General features: G+C 41.5%; 1 protein-coding gene across 1 annotated transcript in view; it reads right to left on the reverse strand.

Annotated features, from left to right (window-relative positions):
- Positions 1–518: 518 nt before the first annotated feature.
- Positions 519–15,751, reverse strand: part of Igbp1 (immunoglobulin binding protein 1) — a 40,060-nt gene continuing 24,827 nt past the window's right edge. The window contains exon 6 of the mRNA XM_048336159.1: positions 519–1,021. Coding sequence (XP_048192116.1) covers positions 873–1,021 — 149 coding nt within the window. The 3' untranslated portion in view covers positions 519–872. The remainder of the gene's footprint in view (positions 1,022–15,751) is intronic.

Consider the following 15,751-nt stretch of genomic DNA (forward strand, 5'->3'; position numbering starts at 1 on the left):
CTGGCACATTTCCTAGACCACTAGTTTACACTGTGCCAGGTATAGCACCACATAGGCAAAGCAGGCCAAGGTGGTTTGAGGTAGCCAAAGTAGGAGCCAGGATAGTCTGAGGCTATCCTTTGCCTTCAAGCTTAGGCAGATGTTTTTGTGAGAGTGAAGGATAAAATTTCAAGAGCTTTCCTTTCTGCTGGCCAAGGTCAGAGAAGATAAGATAGGTAAGACTGGGTTACAGATCCTATTTAGGGTCCCTTCACCTGAAACCAGTGCTGGGTGGGAGGGAGGCTTGGCTTTTGTTTATGACTTCTTCCCCTTGTACAGTAATGCTCGCATGGTTCCTACCAAGCCAATAGGAAGAAGAAAGTTTGAGAAGCTCAAATGCTGGACAATCCCCTGCACAAAACAAAGGGCGATGACCAGGATATTTCCTATATGAAATCCTTTAAATCCCCACAAAACCAACCAACCAACCAACCAACCAACCAATCAGCCAACCAGCTGATAAATTTCTGCACAGACTCACATGATAGAAGGAATTTTATTTTCTCAAGAGAATTCATATAGTCATTAATATTAGAGGCATTTCTCAGTGCTCTTTTCTATCTGCTTAAGAAATCAGAACACACCATGAGAATCAATAGTATTAAAACAAGACCACTGGTCATCATCTAGGGTACACAAATACACTTTAAATATTTGACACTTCTCTGAATGCAAAGAAAGATTCCCTATCTTTGTCTTTGTTGCAAACAGATGAAGCACGATCCCAGGGACAGAAAGAGGTACAGCTTTCCTGGGCAGAGAAGCTGTGCTGTGTCATCCGTTATCATGTTTCATCTGCCATCATATAGTCATTCGGTCATACTGAGGGAAGGTTAACCCATATTCTGTCGGTTGCCATAGCCCCTAGGGTGGGTGTCCTTCCAGTCATCCCATTCCCGCATTCTGTGGACTGTTTTCTCATCACCTTCTTCCTCCTTTTCTTTTTGATCTTCTTGTTGTCGGGCTGCATTTTTGATTTCATCTAAAGTGGGAAAATGAGAAAGGGTTGGGCACAAGAATTTGAGGGAATGTTAATAAGTAACAGCAGGGTCACAGTTCTACTCTGAACACAGACACCAGACAATGAGAACAAGGGCTCACACACATGGGGACAGCTCTATTGTTTCATATGTTACACAGTGAGTATAATGATAAAAATGGACATCCCAGGTAGTTTCCTCAGAAGCCCAAACACAAAAGGTTTTCCCCTACCTACCCAATGAATTGTACTCTGGGAAAGAATTCTTGTTAAAGTGGCTAACTACTTGTATCTAAAACAAAAACACAAACACCAGCAGCAAGAACAGTAAGAAACTGCAGTAATCCAAAAACCACTAAAATAAAAATTGATGGGAATCTGCTTTGCTTTTATAACTCAATGTTGCTCCCATGGCCAACTGATCAACACCCGCCCCCCCAGCCCCGGACCCCTCCTAGTTCTCAGGGAAACTTTATCCCTGACCTTATCTGAAAGTGCAGGACTGTTGATGTCATTAGGGTACCCTACCATAAAACCCAAACAGGACAATTTGAACCATAACTCCTAAACAGGACAGTATGTATGATAAATTTCCAACAGGACAAGGCAAAGAAATTCTAGAGAAGATCTCACGATTGAATGTATACAAACCTAACCCCCTCCCAAGTCCTTGTTTCACTGACCCTGCTCAATGTTACATGGAGTCCCTCTGCAGCAATGAGTAAAACCTGTTCTTATCTCATGAGGTCTCTGCCTGCTCTCTAGACAGAGTTCCCCAGAGGACTCCCATCCTTGTAGGGGACTCTGTCCACTTTTCTCTCTCCCTCCTCCCCCCCGTCCCCTCCAGACCTGGAGATCATTCACCATTCCATCAGGTACACCCATCACCAGCCATTTCTCCTTTGAGTACCTCCCTTTGGGCATTGTGAAATAAGAATTCTGGTTTCCCTCTTGAAGGACCTTCAAAAGTGAAACTTCTGGTGCATGGGTCCCAGGGACCTTCTCTGGCTGATCAACTTTTGGGGACGCCCAGCTGCTTGGTGGAAGACCATGTTGGCTTAACCTAAAGTTAAGGAATACCCTAATATAGGTTGTCATCCTTCTCCTCACTTCTCTCCACATTGGATCCCAACAGTCCATTCTGGCGGACAGCCCTTTGTCTTGTGTCTCAAAAAAATCTAGCCATTCTGGACTTGAAACCAGATCTAAAATAATGGAAGCTTATCTGCTTTTGAGTAGAAATTTGGCTTCAGGATCAGGACAATCACATTCACTGGCTTGAATACAGCACTTCTGACCCAACAATTTTGCAAGCCAGGAATAAGTTTCTCTAATGGTCACAGGTTCCCTAAGCCCAAGCTGTTTTTCCTTCCTTGATCCTGTCACTACATTCTCTGTTGTTCAGATTCTCTTAGCTGAAACTGTCCTCTCTAAGCAAACTCTGCTGCCCCTGTGCCTGCCAGACCTGTGTGGGGTTGGGCATAAGACTACAAAGGTAACACAACTTTGTCTTGTAAAATGTAGTGAGACCAACAAAGTAACAGCCCTGCTTGAACTCCAAAGCTAGAGAAGGCCCACCAAACTTTTGAAAAAGAGCTACTTAATGAGGGCTTCAACATTTTTTTAAATCAGGATAAAGAGGCGAAAAAGGAAAAGAGAGACTTCCTAAAGTCAGATATCAACTCTTGGCGACTTCCAGGCAGTCCCCAAAGTGGCCACTCTATTCTAGACTTCAGTCAAATCAGGCTTCTGGCTTGTCCAGTCATCTATCACTGACTGTGGCTGGCCAGCAAACACACTGGGGCTAGTCTCTCTTACTTGAATGATGTGGTACTCTTCTCACACCCCAAAATTCCATAATGGGTGCAACAGACCCAAAACAAACTTGTTATCTTTTGTCTTTGGGACTCAGACAAATAATCCATTCTTTTTCTCTTTCTTCAGTCTACTCACTTCTGGATCTGAGTCTTAATTTCTCCCTTAAGGTGAAACTCCTCTAGGAAGCTGCAAAAGGCGCCCTGGAGGAAACTTCCTCTCATCTCTTCTGTAACTGCAGCAATCCAATCACTCAAACATTCCCTCTCTAAGCCTTTTTTTCTGTACCTTCAGGAAAAAGAAAAGTGTGTGGTCTAAAAATGGGTAGAAAACAAGAGTCTAGTTTCCACGCCGCCCCCCCCCCCCCAAACTGCATGGTTAACAAAAGGAATTTTGTAGAGACTATAAGTAAATTCAGGACCCTTTGTAAGTCAAAATGCCCCCCTTTTGATAAATTTTGTTTGTTGTCAGCAAAAGTTTTGTGTTTTGTCTTGTGTTCTGTTTGGTGTTGCCTCTTTTTCTAGCACTGACCATGTGGTTCTATCATGCAAAGGTCAGTTGTCCGATTTTTATTTTTTTAAACGTAAACATGCATTAAAACTTTCATGCACAAGTGCACATATGTGTGTGAACATGTTCAAAATAACCTCTTTGGGGCTGGGAATATGGCCTAGTGGTAGAGTGCTTGCCTCACATACATGAAGCCCTGGGTTCAATTCCTCAGCACCACATATATAGAAAAAGCCAGAAGGGGCATTGTGGTTCAGGTGGTAGAGTACTAGCCTTGAGCAGAAAGAGGCCAAGGACAGTGCCAGGACTGTAGGCCATCGGCCTTGAACTCTGGGCTTGGGTGCTGTCCCTGAGCTCTTCAGCTCAAGGCTGGCACTCTACTACTTCAGCCACAGCCATAGCACCATTTCTGGTTTTCTGCTGGTTAATTGGAGATAAGAATCTCACAGACTTTCCTGCTCAGGCTGGCTTTGGACGTGATCCTCAGATCTCAGCCTCTTGAATAGCTAGGATTACAGGCATGAGCCAATGGAGCCTAGGAAATTAATCTGCTTTTTAACTTCAATTGTAACTATTATCTGTGCTGCTTATGACCAGCAGCCATGTAAGGAATGTGAATCTTGTGTACAAGGATTACCAAGTAGGCTGCTTGTTAGGAGAGATCTTTATCAATGGAAGTAGCAAAAGGAATGAGACTCCTTTTTGAGTGGGAACTTTCCACTGACCTCACCAACCGCCTTCAACTGTATCACCAGCCACTCTGTTCCCAGTCCCATCCCCACCAGCTGTGATGGAGAAAATTGTAAACCTTTGAAAAAAGAAGGATTAGACCCCTTTCTAACCTTGGTAATCAATTATACTTAGAGCCTAACTCCTTGACAAGGAGGAGGGACAGTTTGGATTGTGATAAAAACCTAGCAAACTATTCTGCCTGGTGTGCCTGCCTACCTCTGGGTAGAGTAATGCACCCTTTTGCGCAAAATTGCCTTGAGGAAATCTGTATTTCTCCTTTGTCTATTCTCTTCTGACACTGGAGAAGCCTCGTTCATTTCTTTGTGTGTGTGTTTCAACAGTTTTAATACATTCAAGAGTAGTTACTGAACAAAATAACAAATTATCAGTCAGCAGAAATCTGTGATAGAAATAGAAATGTAACTGTCCCTTTTGCAATAAAGCTTGTGCTTGAAGGGAAAAGAGGCAAAACTGACTCCTAGAGGCTTCATTAGCAGGTGCCCCTTAAAGGGGGACACCTCCAAACATTACTTTTAAACACGCATGACCCCTGGTAGCCAGGTCCACAGAGTAGATAGTGTTGGAAGGGCCCATGAGAAAAGGTCAGAAGCAACGCTCTGGAGTCTTTGCCTCTGTGGACACATTGAAAGGGTGGGCAGCGGATCCATACTGCAGAGGGTCCTCCAGACACAGGGGTCAGGGTGGTCCTTGCAAGCCCACACTCTGCCATTCTGGAAATGCCATCTACATGGACACAGCCTGTTGTAGTGCCTTCCTCAAAAACCTCCCAGAAGACACTGTACAACCCACCCACCTGCTCACTACCTCACCCAGATGTGAATGCATGCCCAGAAAAAAGACGTCTTCCTACTCATAGGACAAACATCCCACTCATGACACAATAAATAAACAAAAACATGACCTGGGGCAGGCAGCGGACCAGCTTCCTTGACGGTAAATGAGAACAGAGGCAAAACTGCCTAAGATCGAGGGGAGCAACGTTCAGAGATGATGGTTCTCCCACAAATGGTCACTTGTGCTGACTGCCAACCGCCAGCAGAGCAAGAGGACAGAAAAGAACTTGACCAGGAAGAGCTGGCCCTGCACCAGGGGTCTTCTGGAAGGACCTATGGCTTGAGGCTGCCTACCTGGTCATTCCCTTAGGTGAAAATGGGCATTCACAAAGAAGCCCCTGCCCCAGGGGGCTGTAGCCTCAGCAGACGCACGAGCCTTGTGCATTTCTAATAACAGTAACCAACAGTTAACTGGCTCTGCAGACCAAAAGGGAAAATGAGCAGTTTTAAACTCAAACCACAAAGAAAGTCATCAGATTTGCGTGCCAACAAATGTAAATTAAGAAAAAATGTGTTGACTACAAAAAGTTTTCTAAGAGTTAATTTAAAATATGAAGATGGCTATCATTTAAAAATCAATCTAAAGATTCCCACCCCCCTAAGGTCAAGATTAACATGCTGATTTAAAACCAGCATCCCATTCTCTATGTCCATCTAATTGCTTGTGTACTATTAAGCTTGTCAAATTTTTAACTAAAATTCATTTGTTTGTGGTAAAGCCCTTTAAGTGATCACCTTTAAGTAAGTATGTACAACTAAAATGCTATTTTTTTTTGCTGTCTAATGTGCCTGTTCCAAGCTCCTCCTGACACAAAGTGCTTATCTCAAAGTAAACATTTGTGTCGGGATGCATTCTTTCTCTCAAACATTCTCATTCTGCCTGTTTGTCTGTCTACTTGCCTGCTTGCTTACTTACTTAATGAAGCTCTACCAAGTTTTCTTATTCAAGTCAAGGACCCTAGGGGAAGAGTCCCTACTTTTAGAGCAGCTTCACAAACCTTCACCTGGACCTAGTGATATGACTGTAACTGGACCTGTTAATGGCCATGTTCTTCTCACCTGCCTTCTACTAAGTAAACTTTAGGAGTCAATTGAGTGGTGTCTATAGTCTACCCTGGCTCTTACCATTGATGATCACTATTTCTAGTGATCATTCTTATTTTAATCTTTTTACCCTACTAAAAAAAAAATCTGATAGGGTTGAGGATATGGCCTAGTGGCAAGAGTGCTTGCCTCGTATACGTGAAGCTCTGGGTTCAATTCCCCAGTACCACATATATAGAAAACAGCCAGAAGTGGCCCTGTGGCAGAGTGCTAGCTAGCCTTGAGCAAAAGAAGCCATGGATAGTGCTCAGGCCCAGAGTCCAAGGCCCAGGACTGGCAAAAAATAATTTTTTTTTAATTTTTATTGTCAAACTGATGTACAGAGAGGTTACAGTTTCATACGTTAGGCACTAGATACACTTCTTGTAGTTTGTTACCTCCTCCCTCATTCCCCCTTTCCCCCTCCCCCTTTCCCTTTCCCCTCCCATGAGTTGTTCAGTTCATTTACACCAGTTTTGCAAGTATTGCTTTTGTAGTCGTTTGTCTTTTTTACCCCGTGTCTCTCGATTTTGGTATTCCCTTTCCGTTTCCTAGTTCTAATACCAGTATACACGGTTTCCAATGTACTCAGATAAGATACAGAGATAGTGCAGGTACACCACAGGAAGGGGATACAAGAGGGTCATCAATAATAGAAGCTACGGTTTCACATCACATGTTGAAAGTAATTACAACAGTGATATAACAATTGTTTCCATAACATGGAGTTCATTTCACTTAGCATCATCTTATGTGTTCATAAGGGTATAGTTATTGGGCTCTTGTGATCCTCTGCTGTGACTTGCCTAAACATGTACTTATTATTCCCAATAAGGGAGACCATAGAGTCCATGTTTCTTTGGGTCTGGCTCACTTAACTTAGTATAATTTTTCCAAGTCCTTCCATTTCCTTACGAATAGGGCAATGTCACTCTTTCTGATAGAAGCCATGGACAGTGCTCAGGCCCCGAGTCTAAGGCCCAGAACTGGCAAAATTTTTTTTTAGGGGGGGGGGAGGGAAAGGGGGGGAGGGAGGGGGGCATGAGGGACAAGGCAACAAACAGTACAAGAAATGTATCCAATGCCCAACGTATGATACTGTAACCTCTCTGTACATCAGTTTGATAATAAAAATTTGAGAAAAAAAATAAAGCTAATTATGTGATCAAATGAAAAAAAAAATTTTTTTTTAAAAAGTAGAAAAAAATTCTGATAGCAAAACAGCCATCTCTCCGGCCACAACCTGGGAACACGTAAAGGCCATTTTTCTTCTTTCAGCAACTAGATCCACAAGACCCAACCCCACCCTTCCCTACAATGACCCTCATGTCAGCAGGAAGTAGCTAGAAAAGACTATGATGCGCCTCGATCGTTTATAGCTCCATCAGGGTCCCAAATGATGGAAATCTGCTTTGTTCTCATAATTCAATGTTATTCCCAAGTCCTACTGACCATCCTTACCCAGGGACCCCTCCTGGCTCTCAGGAACACTTGATTCCTGACTTTATCTGAAACATGGTTGGCCTGATCTGAAAGTGCGGGACAATTTGCACTGTAAACCTCAAACTGCACAGTTTGCACAATAAATTCCAACATGACAGGACAAAAAAATTCCAAAGAAGATCTCACCCTCAAACGTATAAATGTCTAACTGTCCCCACCCCTTCCCAGCTAGTTGTTTCTCCGACCCTGTTCAGTGTTACATGGAGTCCCTTTGCAGCAATGATTAAAACCTTTTCTGGTCTATTGAGGCCTCTGCCTTCTTTCTCTCCTTTCATCCGCTTGTTTTTTATCTAATGAAGAACATTCAAGATTTAAGCATTCACGCACACTGACATCAAAGGAGGATACTCTTATGGGAGGAACACAAAGGCACAATGCCTCTGTCCCTCTGATCATATAAAATAATACTTATTGAAACGAATTCCAGGAAATGGAGATACTTTTTTTCTCTTTGTCTTGTTTGTTCTTTTTTCTGTCTTTAGGGGTTGTAAGGAGGGCAAAGAAATTAAGGGAGAAAGGTTGGACAAATGGAACAGAAGCAATGGTACTCACTAAATGTTATGCTGAAAATGAACTATATAACTTGTGGGTGGGAACAGGAAGATAAAACTAGGAGTGAAGGAAGCGGTGATACTGTCTAAAAAGAAATGTGCTTATTATCTGACCTATGAAATGGTAATCCCTCTGTATATCATCTTTTTTTAAAACTTTTTTTTGGCCAGTCCTGGGGCTTGAACTCAGAGCCTGAGCACTGTCCCTGGCTTCTTTTTGCTCAAGGCTAGCACTCTACCACTTGAGCCACAGTGGTACTTCTGGCCTTTTCTATATATGTGGTGCTGAGGAATCAAACCCAGGGCTTCATATATGCTAGGCAAGCACTTTACCACTAGGCCATATTTCCATCATCTTAATAATAATAAAAATAAATAAAAATCTGGGCGCTGGTGGCTCACATCTGTAGCTACTCAGTTCAAGGCGAACCGGGGCAGGAAAGTCTGATGAGACTCTTATCTCCAATTAACCACCAGAAAACCGGAAGTAGTGTTGTGGCTCAAGTGGTAGAATGCTAGTCTTGGGCTGAAGAGCTCAGGGACAGCACCCAGGCCCAGAGTTCAAGCCCCATGACTGACCTGAATGAATGAATGAATGAATGAATGAATAAATATGATTTGTGAATTGCCAAGAAGGGAGGTTACTTTTCTTCTTTTGCCCATTTCTTTTATTATATCATTTTGTTGTATATGTAAAACTGAACCATCACAAAAGAGCGCCTGTGGGCTGGGGATATAGCCTAGTGGCAAGAGTGCCTGCCTCGGATACACGAGGCCGTAGGTTCGATTCCCCAGCACCACATATACAGAAAACGGCCAGAAGCGGCGCTGTGGCTCAAGTGGCAGAGTGCTAGCCTTGAGCGGGAAGAAGCCAGGGACAGTGCTCAGGCCCTGAGTCCAAGGCCCAGGACTGGCCAAAAAAAAAAAAAAAAGAGCGCCTGTGTTGTCTTAGCACGTGCCTGGGACAGGTTCTGTGGACTCAATGGCAATTATTAGCAGTGTAGACTCAAAAGAAAGTGAACTTTTCAATGTCTCTTGAATTAATTTTTTTCTTACAAGGGAAAGTAGCATTTTCCTGGCTACCCTGAGTTTGCCCATGAGAAATATTCCTATGACTACAATAAACAATAAAATATGTGGGGATCTGATCTTCTCTAACAGATTAGGGATCTAGTGTTCTTTTCTTGTTTTAACCTCTTTGTAGCCACAAAATATAGAAAATATATAAATATATGAAGAAAATACAGGGCTGGGAATGTGGCTTAGCCCCTGGGTCTGATTCATCAGTACCATATACACAGAAAAAGGAGAGAGTGGCTCTGTGGCTCAAATAGTAGAATGTTGGCAAAAAGAAGCTCAAGGACATCATGCCTTCAATTCAAGCCCCAGGATTGGAAGGAAGGAAGGAAGGAAGGAAGGAGATTTTGTGCAGGGCACCGGTGGCTCATGCCTGAAATCATAAGATACTCAGGACGCTGAGATCTGAGGATCACGGTTCAAAGCCAGCCTGGGCAGGAAAATCCATGAGACTCTTATATCCAATTAACCACCAGAACAAAGGAAGTGGCTCTGTAGCTCAAGTGGCAGAGAAATAGCCTTGAGCTGAAGAGCTGAGGGACAGCACTCAGGCTCAAAGTTCAAGTCCCACAACCACAAAAAAAAAAAAATAAGGGTGGCCAATCTGAGTTACAGAATCAAATTCTATATTCATTCAATTACAGTAATTATACAAAGGGATTACAATTCCCTAAGAAATCCTATCTTAAGTATATAAATAAGGAAAATTATGAGATCATGAATATATGTGAGGGATTTAGTCAAATGCAACAATTCCTTAAAATATTAATTTTATTTATCATTTGCTAGTCATGGGGATTCATTTCAGAGTGTCACACCACTGCTTGGCTTGCCTGCTGAAGGCTGGTGCTTTACACTTGATCTATACTTCTAGCCTGGCTTTAGGCTGATTAATTGGAAAAAGAATCTAGCTGGCTTCAAAACTTGACCCAGATCTCAGCCTTTGGAGAAGCTAGGATTATAAGAATTAAGATACCAGGACTTGGCAAAACTTTTTAATGATGAAATTTTTAGGCTTACAGCAAAATTAAGATAGTGACGTGTTCCCATTGGCTTGTAGCCAGTTTTCCTTGCTGTTAACATCTAACATTAGTATGATTTATGTGCATTATTAACAACGTAAATCCACAGTATTCAGATTTATTTAGGCTTCATCTCATGCCCCCTCTCAATTTCAGGATCCTATCACAGATACCAAATTAGTAATTACTTGTCATTTGGCTCCTTAGTCTCTTCTGGGCTATGAGTATTTCTCAGACTACTTGTTTCTGATGACTTGGACACAGCTGGAATACTGCTCAGGTATTTTGTAGGATGTCCTTCATTTGATGTTGCCTCTTTTTTTCCTAATTAGACCAGGGCTAGGTGTACTGGAGAGTATGATAGGGGTAAAGTAGTCCTGTCATCACATACCAATGGTACATGTTATTCTGTCAACCTGACCTATCAGTGATGAGAGCCTCAAACATGTGACTAAGGTAATAACTGCTGCAGCATTTCCAGCTCTGCATTACTCCTCTCTCCTCTATTCAGTGAAGGCTTGAAAGCAAGTCACTAACCAGAGTAGGAAGGAATTAGGCTCCTCCCTATGTGGAGCAGGAGTGTTTATATAAACTACATGGAATTTTTTATAGATGACATTTGTCTCTTTTTCGCTTATTTATGCAACCATTTGTTTCTATCACTACGGACTCATGGGTATTTATTTTATTCCCTTTCATAATCATTTTTCCTGCTTAAAATATTCTGGCTTTGGCTACTTAGAGTGCTTTCAGTTGCCTCTTGTGTTCTTTAACACCTATACTCTTTTTATTTTCAGTTCTTTTTCAGTAAAACAAGATGCTCCATGCTTATTTGGTATACTATCTGCCCAGACCATCCATTCCTCCAAAGAGCCCTGTTGCCTTTATTGGAGAATAGTATTAGAAAATAACATTTTAGGCTGGGCGCTGGTGGCTCATGCCTATAATCCTAGCTACCCGGAAGCTGAGATGAGAATTGCACTTCAAAGCCAGCCCACGCCCACAACCGGAAAAAAAAAATAACATTTTGAAGCTGGGAGGTGGTGGCTCATGCCCGTAATCCTAGCCATTCAGGAGGCTGCGATCTGAAGATTGCAGTCTGAAGCCAGCCTAGGGTGGAAAGTCTCTGAAACTTTCATGTCCAATTAACCACCAAAAAGCTGGAAGTAGAGCTGAGGCTAAAGTTGTAGAGTGTCAGATTAGAGAGAATAAAGCTAAGGGACAGTGCCCAGGCCCTGAGCTCAAGCCCCCCCCCCCCCCGCCATGCACACACACATACATATACATGCTTGAGCCAGGTGTGGTGACAATTGTAATCTTAGCACTCAAGAAGGTGTGGCAGGAGGATCATGAGTTTGAGAATAGTGAGAGCAGCAAGACCCAGTCTCAAAAAATATTTAAATATTTTCATCGAATTCACCACAAAGAGATAATGTTTCTGGAGAAAAGTTATTCCCCTGAAATAGTTACAATTTTATGTGTTAACTAAAAAATAAGAAAAATTCAAACTTTTAGAGAAAAAAAAATCAGGGCTAGGAATGTGGCTTAGTGATAGAGTGCTTGCCTAGCAAGCATGAAGCCCTGGGTTCAATTCCTCAGTATCACATAACTAGAAATAGCAGGAAGCAGTACTGTGGCTCAAGTGGTAGAGTGCTAGCGTTGAGCAAAAGAAGCCCAGGAACAGTGCCCAGGCCCTGAGTTTAATCCCCAGGACTGGCAAAAACAAAAACAGAAAAAAGAAATCAAGGTTTGGCTGTAAGAATTAAATAACTGCTACTGTCAACCACATTTTGTGTGTGTGGTAGTGGGGACAGAACACAGGGCTTCATGCATGCTAAGCCATGTACCACTACCTCTGACATATACATGTAATTCCTATTTCCTATTTTTTTCTTTGGTACCCAGGGACAAACCCAGTGCTTCATACATGCTAAGCAGGCATCTAACCCTGAACCAACTCCCAATTCTTCTTTGTTTTGCTTGGTGGTATGGGGGTTTGAACTCAGGGTTTCACATTTGCTAGGTAGATGCTCTACCACTTGAGCCATATCCTCAGCACCTTTTGTTTTGGTTATATTTGAAATTAGATCTTGCACTTTTGCCCAGGGCTGTCCTAGACCATGGTCTTTCTTCTTATACTTCTCTTGAAGCTGGGACAACAGGTGCAGACCACCATAATGTTATTTTTGTTGTTGAGATGGGGCCTTGTTAACTTTTTTCACCGAGGGTTGACATCAAATTGGAATTCTTTCCATCTCTGCCTCCAGAATAGCTTAGATTATAGGTATATGCTACTTCGCTCAGCTCAATTATCCATTTTCAAGCCTAATTGGCCTGATCAAATTGTCTGCTGATTCTTTTGGTTTTTTGTTTGTTTGTTTTGCCAGTCCTGGGGCATGAACTCAGGGCCTGAGAACTGTCCCTGGCTTCTTTTTGCTCAAGAATAGCATTCTACCACTTGAGCCACAGCGCCACTTCCAGCTTTTTCTATATATGTGGTGCTGAGGAATCGAACCCAGGGCTTCATGTATACGAGACGCGCACTTTACCACTAGACCATATTCCCAGCCCATGATTCCTTTTGATATGATTTTAGTCAAGTCTTCTTCCCTATCTTTTATGACAAGATACTCTTGTTTATCTCATACATTTCCTATCCCAGGCTTTGAATGAGCTAAAATATGCTGGTTTCTTCTAAAGGGGAATATCAGAATCTAGGTTACAAGATAGACTCGTTGTTATTGGGCTACTGATTTCTAGTAAGTGACTACGGCAAATGTGTGTATACATTTACTTTTTTTTTTTATGGTCTCTGGGTTTGAACTGAGGGTCTGGGCGCTGTCTCTGACCTTTTTTTTTTTCCCCCACAAGGCTAGTACTCTACAGCTAACTCTAGCTTTTTGGTGGTTAATTGGAGATAAGAGTCTCACTGACTTTCCTGTTTGGGCTAGCTTTTAACCACAATTCTCAGATCTGAGCCTCCTGAGTAGCTACAATTACAGATGTGAGCCACCAGTGCCTGTTTTTTAAAAAACAGGGTCTTTCCACATAGCCCAGATTGGCCTCAAATTCATGATCTTCCTGTCTCAGGGATTAAAGGCATGTACCACCACACGCAGATATGCTTTTAATACAAGCTAAATGAATTTTTCTCCATTATCCACATACCAGCTCATCTTCCCTCTTTAATATATGTCACTGTGGCTCAAATTTTGCTTAGCTTTGTTTATATAGTTTATCAATTGTTTCTTCCACGCCCCCAAAGGAAGTCATTTTCTGTGTCCACACCTCCATATCTCCTATTTTACTTGGCTGTCCTTTCTGGAATGATTTTTTTCCCCCAAAGTCATCAACACATTTGTGTGTTTTACTATTCCTGCTTTTATGGTCTTTCTGACTATGGCTTCTGTCAAATAAATTCCAACTTACTTAAAATATTATGGGACTGGAATGAGAATGAGAGGAGGCACCATGATCAAGACAATATTGTAGCTGGGTGCTGGTAGCTACTCAGGAGGCTAAGATTTGAGACTGAAGTTTGAAGCCAGCCCAGGAAAAATGGAGAGATTCTTATCTCTAATAAACCGACAAAAAGCTGTAAGTGGAGGTGTGGCTAGGTACTAGAGTGGCAGCCTTCAGTGAAAAGGCTAAATAAGAAGAGGTCCTGGGATTTGATTTTTAAAAAGATAACATACAAACAAATAACACTGTACTAATAAATGGACATGTTAAAATGAAATTTTCTTGCACAACTAACTAATCCTAATAAAAAATAAAAACCAAATAAACAAAAATGCTAATAACTAATACAAAAAACTTTCCTAGAATTAAAAAGTACAAAAAACTCATTATGTAAAAGCATACTATAGGAGGATACTCTTAGGGGGAGAATACAAAGGCGCAATGCCTATGTGCTTCTGATAATATAAAATATTTATCAAAATGAACTCCAGGAAATGGAAACAAGAAATGTACTATATATACCTGAGAACTTTCACCCAGAAAGACTAACGGGATGCATTCTAATAAAAGTACCAGACTGCCAGCCACTGGTGACTCATGCCTATAATCCTAGCTACTCAGGAGGCTGAGATCTGAGGAACTCATGAACAGAAAAGTCTGTGAGACGCTTATCTCTAATTAACCACCAGAGAACTTGAAGTGGCACAGTAACTCAAAGTGATAGAACACTAGCCTTGAGCTGAAGAGCTCAGGGACAGCACTCAGGCCTAGATTTCAAGCCCCATACCGACAAAATAAAAAAGTACCAGACTTTAAAGAAAAAAAATGGCATGGACATCTCAGTAAACATAAGTGATTTTCTTATAAACAAACTTAAATCGCCTTCAAATTTTTCCATACCCAGACTTCATGCCAAGATAAAACAGAGTAGCAAATAAATATTTAAGATAGTCAAAGAGGAAAATGTGAACCAAGGTGGAAACTGACTTTTGAGTATAATGTATGCATACATTTATGCACTTGAAGAAACTCAGGAAAGATTGTTCCCACATTCTCTTTCTGAGCAACTTCGTAAAGAGTAAGATTCAGACAAGCATAGTAGTGAGAGACAGATGGGAGAATGCTGTAATGATTAGCTGCAATAGTTATTTGTAAAGTCTGGATAAAATGGGAAGTCAAATGCCTATATGCTCAGAAAATATAGATATAGTACAGCTTTGTGAAAATAAAAGAAATGGGGAAAGCATATGCAAAACATTTAACTGAAGGTTGCGAATGTGGCTTAGTGGTAGACTGCTTGCCTAGCATGTGTAATGCCCTGGATTTGATTCCTCAGTACCACATATACAGAAAAAGCTGGAAGTAGTACTATGGCTCAAGTGGTAGAGTGCTAGCCTCGAGTAAAAGAACCTCAGGGACAGTGCCCAGGCCCTGAGTTCAAGTCCCAGTACTGGCAAAAAAAAAATGAAACAAAACAAAACAAAACAAAAATATTTGACTGTTCTTAGTCTTTATATTGGTGGCAATGTTAATGTAATTACTCCAAGATTGATAAAAGATCCTGCAAATGTGCATATATCAGATAGTTTAATTCTACCTTCTATCTTTGAGAATTAAAGCTTTTAGCATAGAATAAGACATGTAATTCAAACAAGTTTCAGTTAAAAAATACTACATTTCAGATATTTTCAAGAGGGATCTATCTTTCTGAAAGTTTTCTCTTTTACCCTTAAAATAATCTGTGGGATTTAATCTTGATATTTTTTTTTTTTTTACAATTTTGAGATCATTTTGAGATTTATTTCACACACATAAAATTAACCCCCTTAGGCTGGGTGCTGGTGGCTTACACCTGTAATCCTAGCTATTCAGGAGGCTGAGATCTGAGGATCACAGTTCAAAGACAGCCCAGGTAGGAAAGTCTGAGGCTCTTATCTCCGATTAAGCACCAGAAAAACAGAAGTGGCAGAGCACTAGCCTTGAGCTGAAGAGCTCAGGGACAGCTCCCAGGCCCAGAGTTCAAGCCTACAACAGACAAAATTTTAAAAAGTATATAGTGCAGTGATTTTTTAAAAAGGCAAAGTCCCTGATCTTAAGAATTCTAAGTATCATACTTTGCTTTAA

The sequence above is a fragment of the Perognathus longimembris genome, chromosome 28 (genome assembly GCF_023159225.1).
Source record: "Perognathus longimembris pacificus isolate PPM17 chromosome 28, ASM2315922v1, whole genome shotgun sequence".
Taxonomy (NCBI): Eukaryota; Metazoa; Chordata; class Mammalia; order Rodentia; family Heteromyidae; genus Perognathus; species Perognathus longimembris.